General features: G+C 36.8%; 1 protein-coding gene across 1 annotated transcript in view; it reads left to right on the top strand.

Annotated features, from left to right (window-relative positions):
• Nucleotides 1-4,624: 4,624 nt before the first annotated feature.
• Nucleotides 4,625-12,958, top strand: part of Prp16 (ATP-dependent RNA helicase l(1)G0007) — a 126,209-nt gene continuing 117,875 nt past the window's right edge. Inside the window, exons 1-2 of the mRNA XM_073971736.1 lie at nucleotides 4,625-6,910; nucleotides 6,974-7,167. Coding sequence (XP_073827837.1) covers nucleotides 4,969-6,910; nucleotides 6,974-7,167 — 2,136 coding nt within the window. The 5' untranslated portion in view covers nucleotides 4,625-4,968. The remainder of the gene's footprint in view (nucleotides 6,911-6,973; nucleotides 7,168-12,958) is intronic.

The raw sequence follows: 12,958 nt of genomic DNA, 5'->3' as shown, positions 1-12,958 counted from the left end.
TAGATTTAAATGAAAAAAATCTATAGAACCCTTGTTTTTCCTGAATTCATAAAACTTCAAAATTTGTAAACAAAAAGGGAACAAGTGGGTTTGTTTGCAAAATACCAATTTTGAGAATTTTATAAAATTTTGAGAATTGAAAAAAACGCGAACTTCAAAATTTGTAAACAAAAAGGGAACAAGTGGGTTTGTTTGCAAAATACCAATTTTGAGAATTTTATAAAAACGCGAAAAATGAATGAAGGGCAAAGGTTTCTCCACATAATCGAGTTGTGGATATGATAAAATGTTTGTTGCAATAATAAGCTGAAGGATTTCTTCCATACAAATGTTCTAAACACAATTTTAAAAATCATTGAATTCGATTGTTTTTAAAATTGTTGGCATATTATTCAAACATCACACACATATACAAACTCTTGTGCCAGACACTGAAAATAACACATGAAAAAAATTTAGCTTTTAGGAGAGAGCGGAGGTGAAGGAGCTCCCTTTCTCCCTTCTTACCCATAAGCTCAAAACATTTTCAAGAAAATTTTCATAGTCTGACATAAGAGAAAGATTGTGTATATTGTTTTGACGTTTTAGGAACAGTCGAAAGAAAAAAAATTAAATTGACAGGAAGCTTTAGCTAACCTTTATTATTAAACCATGGATTTCACGAAATCCTGAAGTACACCCTGATGTTTATACTTATTTTTTGTGGATTTCAACATGGTACAAATACACAGGTAGCCGCATCGGCAATTGTTGGTAACATAAGGTGTCAAAATTTGACATCAATTCAATGCAGTTGACACATTATGTTACCATCAGCTGGCATGATAATGCTACCTGTATTATTGTACCATAGATTTCAAACATATCACAATGATCAAGGTAGATGCATATGCGCAGCTCATTGAACATGAATTTTCAAAACAAGTTGTTGTAAATTGAATTAATCAACAAAAATATACGACAAAATAAAACATTACAACTTTATTTCGAAAACTGTCGTAAAATTATCTATATATTGTGTATAGTACTAACAAATAAAAAAATAAAAAATGAGTTTATCTCTTTAAACAAAAATAGCGCCGAATAACACCCTCATCACCTGTTTTCTGCCATACAATTTTGGCCTAGTAGAAAATAGTAGCAAGCATGTTCATTGTCATCTAAATATGATAGCTAAAGTCCAATTTACATATGCATATTAAATGATTTCGTTTTACGAACTCCTAGAATCAAATGAAGTGTATTTACATCTGTTTTTTTGCGTCATTTGCTTACGCACACAATCGCACATACACACTTATACAATAAGACAAACACACGCACACAATATATTTATTCAGAAAAATAGGAATTTCACAACACAAATGTGTATCAAAAACAAAAAACATAATTTTTGCAAGTTTTTTAACCATTTATTTTCACTTTTGTCATCGTTTGAGTATTTTTGTTTTTCTACAACACACACAAACAAGCAAAGACATCACAAAACAGTTGCATTTTTTGGTAGTGTATGAACAAAAAACAAGGCTGCTTATAATAGTATGGTGTTTTCGTGCGTTGTTTAGAATAAATGACGCAGCTATCGTCATTTATTTTTGTATGGTAAATGACGCAAAATGTTGCCTGTTTTAGCAAATTAATGACGAAACAGCTCTAAAACCTGTTTTTGGGTGCTAATGTAAAAAGCACATAAGGCTAATTCGCTCTCCATTCGTTATTCGAACCCAAATTACCATATAATTACTTCATGATATAAGTAAAGAGGTAGATTTAAATGAAAAAAATCTATAGAACCCTTGTTTTTCTTGAATTCCTAAAACTTCAAAATAAAAGCAACAAGTGGGTTTGTTTACAATCCATTTTCTGAGCATTTTATAAAAAACGCGAAAAATGAATGAAGAGTTAAGTTTTCTCAACATAATCGAGTTTTGAATATGATAAACTGATTGTTTCAATGCAAATCTCACAAATTTCTTCCATACAAATGGTCTAAAAACAATTTTAAAAATCATTGAATTCGATTGTTTTAAAATTGTTTGGCATATTATTCAAACACCACACACACATACACAGTTTGTTTATATTGTTTTGAAGTTTTAGGCATACTCGAATGAAAAAATTTAAATTGACATAAAGCTTTGGCTAACCTTTCTTATTAAACCATGAATTACTTCGTTTCCCATAAAAAAATTTAGCTTTGTTCCAGGGGCTCAATTCTGTTTCTATGAAAATGTGAAATGAAAACTTTTATAAAGGAGAAAACTGTCAAATGAAAAAAATTATAAAGGAAATATTTTTCATTTCAAATTTTCATAGAACCGGAATCCAGCCCCAGAACTAAAAAGTTTTTACACATTTAACACATTTTGAACATTTTTCCCCGAAATGCGTTCCCGTACACCAAAAAAGTTGCAAAATGTTCACTTCTCTTTGAACAAAAATGGCGCTGAATGGCTTTCTCTTTAGAAACTTTTTACACGACAAATTTGAGCAAGCAAAAATGTGCAACATGTTTGCCGGCTTCCGATTCGCTGATACGCCGACTTTGACATTTGTTCCAGATTTTTTGACGTTTCTGCCATTTTTCCGTTCCCGTACATTTTGGAAAAACGTGTGCGTTGAACTTATTTTTGACAGTTTTCTCTTTTGAACATTTTACCATTAAAAAAGTACTGGAACGAAGCTATTGAGAACGAACAACGATTTTTGTAATTGTTCAATTTAAATTACTCTCCGAAAGACGATAAAATATGTCCCATCTCTAACTAATGAGAGAATTTATCGAAATAAATTAATTATGACAGGAAAAATAAAAATTTATTAAAAACCCAAACATTTTTAGAAAAACTGCAAAACATGAATGAAAAGTAAACGTTTTAATGACTAGTATAAATTCAAGCCATAGCAAATTTTGTCTTCTCTTTAATTGCAGTTACATTTCGTTTCATATTCGCATACAAACCTAGAAACAAAAACCAATTGCTTGCCAGAAAGTCTGTATACCAGAAATTTGTTTTGCAGGTCTCTCTCTCCTTAATTTTAAAAATAGAAAAATTAAAAAATTGTGAGAAAAATAGAAAACATGAATGAATATATATTTGAAAGAAGGTCAAATATTTTTTCAGTTCATATTAACTAATTTATCTTGTCTTTTGGCTGAAATTTTCTTTAAAATCAGTAAATAAAAAGTGTGGAAATTTGTTGCTATGAATGGTGTACCATGTCGTATGAACGGGTTAATTTGTATACGTAATTATGAGGGGGAACAACGTGATTCAAATGCTGGTATGAACATGACATAAACAACGATTTGTATACATTGTTCAATTTAAGTTACTCTCCCAACGTCGATAAAATTGGTCTGTTCCTTTACTTTTGAAAAAAAAAGTAGTAAAAGTTTTAAGCTGCTCATATTTGAATTGTATGGTGTCAGAAGTAAAGGAACGCTTTTCGAGTAAAAAGTGGCAAAACTTGAAGATTCTTGCACGTAAGGGAACAGACCTAATATGTCCCATCTCTAACAAATGAGAGTATTTATCGAAATAAATGGTCTGTTCCAGAACTGCAAGAACCTACTAATTTTTACTATTTTTTCCGATAAAATAAAGGAAAAAATGTTATCGTAGCAAAAAATAGTAGCTTCTTGCAGGTTCTGGAACAGAGCAAAATCAATTATGACAGGCAAAATATAAATATTTATGAAAAACGCAAACATTATTAGAAAAACTGCAAAACATGAATGAAAAGTAAATGGTGGAATGATTAGTATATATTCAAAGCATAGCGAACTGTGTATTCTCCTTCATCATAGTTACATTTCTTGTCCATAGATTCAAAATCGCGTACAAATCTACAAACTAACATCAAATACCTGTCTGAAAGTTGTAAACCCCAATAGTTATTTTGGCAGTTCTCTCTCTCTCTCTCTCTCTCTCTCATTAATGTTGAAAATAGAAAATTTAAAAAAGTATTGAAAACAGCAAAGTTTTAAGAAAAAATGGAAAACAGAATAGAATTTAATATAAAATATGTATATGTTTGAAGGACAATAATATTTTCAGTTCGTATCAATTAATTTAACGTCTTTTGGTTGTAATTTTCTTTAAAATCAGTAAACAAAAAATATGGACAAATATAAATATGTTGCTAAGAATTATGTAGAGTCTCGATTGAACGTATTAATCAGTGTACGTAATTGTGTGAGCGAACAATGTAATTCAAACTCTGGTATGAACATGGCATGGTAATCATCTTTATCTGTATTTCATCACCTTTAAGGCCGCCATCAGACCATCTGCTTTTTCACGTGTATGTCGTCACTTTGGGTATACTAATATACAGAACAGTTGATGTCATACATGTGAAAAATCAGATGGTCTGATGGCGGCCTAACCTATACAGCATGAACATAATGGACGTTAGATGGCATCCTTACACCTAACCTATCCTCTTATTTGCCAAAAAAAAAAAAACGTATGACTTTGATATGCAGAGGTCGCCAAAAGGAATGCCTGTCCATTATTAAAAACAAAAAAACTGTTTTCAACACTACCCTAATATATTATCGTATCGCTTATTCTCATCGATTTCGATAACACCACATATGGCAACTCCAATTAATTTTGTTAATCGTTATCGTTATATTTTTGTATTTTTCTTTTAGCTTTTCATTCTAAACACTACACAATTTTATTTTTCCCAGTTATTCTTTGTCGGCGTAATTTGGTTATAATTGCTGCTCCACACTCTTGCCGTCGTCTGCTTCACACCTCATTCATTTATTTTTGTTTTGGTTTTTTCGCATCGTTTAATCTCTTTTGCCCTACTCGTTCGTTGAACTCCTTATTCGCCGAATGGAATCTAGGAATCTAATGTGTTGATGTTGTTTTGTTGAAAACGTTTTGCTGTCGTTGAGAAAGTTTGCAAGGAAAGGAATTTATGTAAATATAGACTGCCATTCCCAGGGAAATGGCTGATGACGATGACTCGGGCGTTCATCGCTTGGAAGGCACAAGTGGCAGTCAAATGCGTGGCGGATTAATAATCAAAAAAGCCAAAACTGATGATGGCAATAAGTTCAAAGTTCCAAAGCCATCCATTTTAGGTTTGGACAGATTGGCGGCACAAAAACGCAAAGAACGTGAAGAAAAGGAACGTTTGATTTCGTTTCGGGACAATGAGCACGATGACGATGATGATAGGCAAAGTGGAAGCAAGACACCGTCTACATCGACAAATCTTAGTGAATTTGCTTTTAAGAAGCCGGATACATTGAGTTTCCAGAAGGCCAGTCGCCAATTAAGGGCCCACAAGGATGAAACTCCTTCCCATACAGGTGGTGTATCCGAAGAGGCCAGAGAACGCTTGAGGGAGCATATCAAGAGAGATCGTAGCAAAGGTGGGGTTCACTATTCTACTAAAAATTATGATGACCGCGATCGCGATGATAAAGATCGCAGTAGATCATCATCCTCGTCGTCGTCCTCCTCCTCGAAAGATAAAGACCGCGATCGGGAACGTCATCGAGATAGAGACCGAAGTCGTGATAAACGTCGTGATCGAGATAGAAGTCGAGAACGGGATAGGGACCGTGAATATCGCAAAGACCGTGACCGGGATCGCGATCGCAGTGAACATGGAGCTTCTGTTCGCAGTGTAAGTACACCAAAATTCCGTGATGAACCTAAAACTCCGTCTGGTGTATCGGTATCGGGCAGTGCATGGGATGATGATGAGCCAGCTGAGCGTTCTTCGCGCAAATCTTCATGGGATTTCCCTACTCCCAAATCGTATGCAAGCTCTGAGAAAGGAGAATGGTCAGAACGTAGTACTAGCAGTGGTTTTGGCTCCATGTCTGGTTCTCGTAACCGTTCACGTAGAGATAGAGAAGATGACACACCACGTCCAACTCCAGCTCATAAATACAATCAATGGGCTAACGATCGCAAACGTTCCGGAGCAACACCGGCAACTGGTCGTAGCAATCGTCAACCTTGGGGCGAGAGTGATGAAGATCGTGATATGTGGGAGGAGGAGCAGAGACGCCTAGATCGTGAATGGTATAACATTGATGAGGGTTACGATGATGAACACAATCCCTTCGGCAATGCCAATGCTGATTATTTCAAGAAACGTGAAGAAATTCTGGAACAGAAACGCACCAAGCGCATCAGTGCCCAGCAGAGGCAAAATAATAAAGACAATGAATTGTGGGAGAGGAATCGTATGCTGACCTCTGGTGTTGTAATGTCTATCAATGTCAATGATGATTTCGATGAAGAAGCCCTGGAGCGTGTTCATCTATTGGTACATCACATTATACCACCGTTTTTGGATGGACGAATTGTATTCACCAAACAACCGGAACCGGTTATACCCGTTAAAGATCCTACCTCAGATATGGCTTTATTGGCCCGTAAAGGCAGTGCTTTGGTGCGTGTGTATCGTGAGCAAAAAGAACGTCGCAAGGCCCAAAAGAAACATTGGGAATTGGGTGGCACTAAGCTAGGCAACATTATGGGAATTGAGAAGAAAGTCGATGAAGAGGATGCCAAATTTGACAAAGATTCCGACACTGCCGATTATCGCAAAGATCAGAAATTCGCAGATCATATGCGTGACCAAGATAATACAGCTGGGTCTAGTGATTTTTCACGCAAAAAATCCATATTCGAACAAAGGCGCTTCTTGCCGGTTTTTGCTGCGCGCCAGGAGTTGTTGAATATCATACGAGAAAATTCGGTTATTATTATTGTGGGTGAAACGGGTAGTGGTAAGACCACACAGCTGACCCAATATTTACATGAGGATGGTTATAGTAATTTCGGTATGATAGGTTGTACACAACCACGTCGTGTAGCTGCTATGTCTGTGGCCAAGCGTGTTTCAGATGAAATGGGTACGAAGCTGGGTAAGTTTCTATTGTGAATAGTTAACTTAACATATTTTGTATAATTCATATTTTCTTTTACAGGCGAAGAAGTTGGTTATGCCATACGTTTTGAAGATTGTACATCGGAGAAAACTGTCATAAAGTACATGACCGATGGTATACTACTGCGTGAAAGTTTACGTGATCCTGATTTGGATGGTTATTCAGCAATTATTATGGACGAAGCTCATGAACGTTCATTGTCCACAGATGTTTTATTCGGCTTGTTGCGTGAGGTAAGTTTTGTTTTAGTTTATGTACATACATATGTATGTATATACGCGGAGTGTCGAACGAAGGACACTTGCCGTTTTATAAACAATTTTTTAACTGTAAGATAAACCTGTATCTCTGAAGAGACTTCAATGTGTATTCAATTAAACCGTTGGTCACGATTCCAGAGTATGCTGCCCCAGACAATATAAAGTTGTATTTATATTGTGGTATCTACGTTGGAATAAAAATTGAGACTATGAAGAGGGTGAGTGAACTAGCAGAGGTGGTTATTCCTGTTCACTCATTGAGGTATCTGAGATAAAGCTACACTTTGTGTAATTTGTTTGAATCTTATTTGCCACCTAACAAGACACCGGTAGTGCTATACATCCACTATATAATCGAAGGGTTCAGTCTCCAACTCTTACCTTTAGAGATCTTGCTTGGAAATCTACCAATTAAATGTTTCTTCCTGGGATTTCTCTTTGTGTTATTAAATGAGATTGGCGCCGCCTTTTCTGTCCCTCCGATTAACCTTCGTGGATACAATGATACTCCTTAGACCACTCATAATTGCTTCAGCTATTCTTTGAGAGAGGTAAACAAAGAAGATAACATTTTTTATAATATATATTTTTATATATTTTTTATAATATACATATGTATATTCATTCTCATGTGATATTTCTCGTATTTTTACCGCCGGTCAAGGAAATATGGTTGGTGTCATGCATTGTAAATGTGTCGGGTGTTGAAAAACTTTTTATTTTTAAACAGATGATTTAACAGCGTAGCCGGTGTTGGTCACTGTCCAGGGGTGAAAATCTTAAATTCCCGTCCGAAGGCCGGTCACCACAATAACTTAATTTTTAAGGGAGATATAACCCCGCCCAGACGTTGTTGGACCCTGTCCAATAGGTGAAAGTCTTAAATTATCGGCCAAGGGCTGGGCACCCACATAAACTTCTAATGTTTAAAAGTACTTTAACTGCGACTTTAGAATTATAGTCAATTGCCTTGATCTGCTGTATAGACAAATTATGGGTACTTACGAAAATTTGAGGCCCATATCTCCGGAGATGGAAGACTTCTTGCAAGAAAAAAATACGTTGTTGTACTCCGGACCCCAAGGACTATCTGTCGGGTATTTAAATTGAAAAGACAAAGATGAATATAAAATCGAATATAAAAATGGTGTCGAATGTTTTGATCTGTTTGATGGTTGAAATCGAAGTGAACAAAAAGATTGTAACTAGTATGTAAAATGACAGTTACTAAAAATGTAGCGTATAGTTATTAGTTAGTATAAACGATACATGGATAGAATAGAAAAAGCATAACATAGAATCAGTGTTGCCATGAGTATGAAATATGCAATTAAATACACTACACTAGCTGTGGTAAATATATTAGCATGATACGTGTCCGGGCTGGACTTGGTCCATATTTTGTCAAAACTTAGATAAATATTCGAAACTGAGCCACACAATTTCAAAATTGAAAACTTCTTTTTGTGGCATTTCCACACTTCCTGAATTAATGGCCCAAAAACTCTGGCAGCACCAACTACAATGACTGATGAGCACAATAACTTACGAAGTGAGTATCGGATTTGACCGAAACATAGCACATTGTAACATTTCTTCCAAATGTACATCAAGTTCTAAGAAGGTATGTATCGGACAGGACCATTGGGTACGCTGCTAATAAAATTTCACAATTTTCGCTTAAGTTCAGTTTAAAGCTACCGTCATGGTGCAATTGTATTAAAGTCATGTAAATTTCTCTGCAGTAGGTTAGGTTAGATTTAGGATGCGTAACTGTCATGTTGGCAGCCACTCCACTCGGAGACCTTGAGGTCGATTGTGATCGTCCAGACTATTGAATTATGTGTATTGTAGAGATGCAGGTTACTGTTGTGGTGTGATGGTGTGTAGATTGTGCTATTTGTTTGTAGATGAAGAATGTGGCTATGTGTGTTGTTAAAAGGTGTCCAGGTTATTGATTTGTCGATGGTATGTAATAGACGAGATATGTGTTGTTAGTTATGTACGGGATGGTAGATTAAGTTGAAAGATTGGACAGGGAGAGGAAGTGGAAAATTGGAAGTACAAAAGAGAGAAGAATAAGAATAATTAGTGACTGTAGAGAAATCAGAGTATTTTAAGAAGAAAAAGGAAAGGTTTAGTAGCTAACTACGATTTAATTACTAATGGTTTTAGGTCTGTACTGGCCTGCCCCAGAGCCACTTAAGGCTCTTACAGTAAACTACCAGCACTGTAGGGTCAACAGAGGAGAAGTAAGAAAGAGATTCAATCACGTATGCACCAAATAGTCTATGCCTTTTGACCATCAGTCTAGGACACCTACACAGAAGGTGCTCGATTGTCTCCGTCTCCTCCTCATCCTCACATAACATACAGTATTCAATGTTGTTGCCATCCCACTTGCATGTCATAGATCTTATTCCGCAGTGGCCAGTTATGACCCTCACAACGGTTCTGATTTCTGATTTGCACAGTGAGAGTAGGGACGCAGTTCTACGCCCTGAGAGCTTACTGAGCTTGTCGAGGAAAAAGCAGAGAGGTGGCTTGATACAATCCTCCACCGTGAGGTCCGAGGATTGTGAACCTCTTCTTGCCAATTCATCAACTATCTCGTTTCCCTCAACATTGCAATGCCCTGGAACCCAGCAAAACCTAACAACTATGTTACATGTTTTTAAGAGAGACCTGCAGCTTTGAACTGCCCTGGATTTAATAAAGTATGACCATAGCGCTTTTAGAGCAGCCTGACTGTCCACGTAAACAGTGAGTGCCGTTTCTATAAGGTCCGTCATTTCCACTATTAACTCCAGTGCTTTCCAAACAGCAAAAACTTCTGCCTGAAAAACACTACAATTGTCATTAAGCTTATACGAGTTCCTAATGCCTAGTTCTTCACAAAACACACCAGATCCCGTGCCTTCCTCCATATTCGACCCATCGGTGAAGATTGACAGACTATCGGGAAGTGGTCTGCTGTGTCGAAGTCCAGGCTTGGCGAGATGTAGTCAGTCTCATCTCCCCTGTCTCCTAGTCCAATCTGACTACATATCCGCTGTAGAACACTAGCATGTCCAAGATGTGAACCACGCCACAGATTTAGCTCCTTAAGCCTCAAGGCAGATCGTGATGCTTGATGCTGTACAAGAATATCCATGGGTTGGACATTCAGCATGGCATTCAACGCAGCCTGAGGGGTGCTTCTTGCTGCTCCAGTAATGCGTACTGACGCAGCCCTTTGCACAGTAGCTATTTTGGACAGATTGGAATTATTGCCTAGGGCATGCCACCAAACGAGACAGCCATAGGTCAGAATGGGACTGACCACTGTCCTATACAGCCAAATCTAAAAATCTTACTGTGACCAAAAAAATTAGCTGGTTGCCACCATAACTGTCTGAAGGATTGACCCTCAAAGTTAGATCCATTTTCAAGATTGAATATGTCGGTCCATTCCTTCATTGAGTAGCATATGATATATTGTAGTATACAGCCGTTAAGGCCGAAAGGCTGGGCATCGATACGAATGAAATAAATAAATACCTCCTTATGTTTTTTATGTAGACTGTGTTGATGGAGTTGATGGAGATGGATGATACTACCCCACAAACGTCTAAAATGTACTCTGAAAACTTCCAAATCTTCTTTTGTCACCTCCGAAAATGATATTTATTTTTATCCCTCCATCGTAGGGTATAATTAAATTTGTTATTCCGTTTATAACACATGGAAATATTTGTCGGAGACCCTATAAAGAACATATATTCCTGATTAGTTGAAATAGCCTAGTCAGTCCGTCTGTAGAATTTAAGATACAGCTCGCAAATTTTAATATACTATTACTCCCAGGATGTTTGGTATAGAAAATGCGCTATATCGGTCCACGTTTTGAAAAAGCCCCCATAGTACGGTCCCTCCCGATTTTCAGTATTTTGAAGATTTTACCCTCATTATCCCACCGAAATGGCTGAAATTTGGAATTTAGTCTTCGTTCCACCCGAAATTTGTCGGTATAGGTCAACCGTCTTCTTTTAGCCCCCATAGAACAGTACCTCCCGATTTTCGGTATTTTGGAGGTGGTGGCATCCATATCCCACCGAAATGGCTGAAATTTGGTATTTAGTCTTTCCGCAAGAAACTTGTCAGTATATCGCACCTTTTAAAAAAAAGGGTAGTAACTCAAAATTTTGACATTTTCACTTTTCGTCAAAAAACGATACACAATAAACAACTCTACCTACGGTAAAAAGCTCTTATTGTTTTAATCTTTGTTGTGTGTATAAAACTTTCCGCGAGAAATTTGTCGGTATAGGTCTTCATATAGCCCACTTAGAACGGCAATCACGGATTACATCCCATACGGGACAAGGGAGACTTCTCTCATATCAATGAGTGCACCCCGATTCATATTAGCTCAATGATATGGGATATGGGACCTACTGTTTATCGCCGAACGGCATGTCTTAAGACACCACTTTGTAGAGAAGTTTTACATGGCTGAAATACTCAGGAAATGTCGCCAACATTACTGAGAGGGTATTTTGGGAATCGAACACACGACCTTCAGCGTGCAAGGCGGGTGTGCATACCATTGCACCACGGTGGCATTATCATTACCATCATTATAGGGGCGAAAAGTTCCGCATAATTGTACATTTCTGATTCAATTGATAGCCAGGGACTGTATATATTACAATGCCATATTCATTTCTTCCGCTACCTTCCCCACAAAAGTTCGAAAGAATTCCCTAAAACGGTACGCGCGATATATCTAAACGGAGCTACCGATTTGGATCTCGAAATATTGTGCTCACACTTAGTTTATGTTTAAAAGTGGGCCCTATAGATCCACTGTTTGGGACACCACCACACAAATGTTCAATGTTCAACATCTCTGTTTAAGTGCCTCTAGGGGTCTGTTCGAGGACCTTTGGACATTTTTGCCGAAGGTACTCCTAGTGTCCCTGTTTACAGCAATAATATGTTTTTCGTGGGCAAGTCCATGTTTCCCGACATTTTTTTATTTTATTTATTTATTTAATAGATTTCAAAATTTTCATTACATTACAGAAATAGTAAAAAGATACAAAATGTTTTAATCTATAAACGACTTAACATGAACGTTGTGAGTCGGAATGGCATGGAAAAATTGGGATTTTATATTAATAATAATTTATATTAAAAGTATATAATACTGTAATTCTGTTATTAATATAATGTAATGATATAATGGTCCAAAGGTCTAAAATTTATGGTGACCAACTGAAATGACTGATGGACGCGATATCTATCGGGAGGAATATCTTCCAAAATAAGACCCACTTCCAAAATGGATCATATCGGTATCTTCCTTTATGCATCTACCCCGCAAAACTTTCGAGCTTTAGGGGTCGATTATCGATAGCAATTATCGTTGAGTGGAGTTGCCAGTTGTCAAAATTACTTTATGTATGGCAACATTCAACTGAAGTTGCGAATCTCAGTTTACGAACCGGCTATTTTTCAGCAACCAGTTATTTTCAGTTGCATTGAATATTTTCGAAGAAACAAGAAGTAAAATTGAATGGAAAAAACATTTTCTTAATAATTGTTGATTATTTGCATGATAAATTAGTTTTGGTACACCTCATGGTTCAAGCATTTAAAGCCCTGATGGCCAAGCCATTGCTGCTTACGCAATTAACAGCGGAACACTATACCGCGCAAGCGCAAGTAACACAAATGTCTGTGCACGTGCTTAGGATTTAATGCAACATATAACATATAA

The sequence above is a fragment of the Musca autumnalis genome, unplaced genomic scaffold, assembly GCF_047663935.1.
Source record: "Musca autumnalis isolate F117 unplaced genomic scaffold, ASM4766393v1 scaffold_3, whole genome shotgun sequence".
In the NCBI taxonomy this organism is placed as follows: domain Eukaryota; kingdom Metazoa; phylum Arthropoda; class Insecta; order Diptera; family Muscidae; genus Musca; species Musca autumnalis.
The sequence above is the reverse complement of the archived record's forward strand: the minus strand, read 5'-3'. Positions and strand labels throughout refer to the sequence as shown.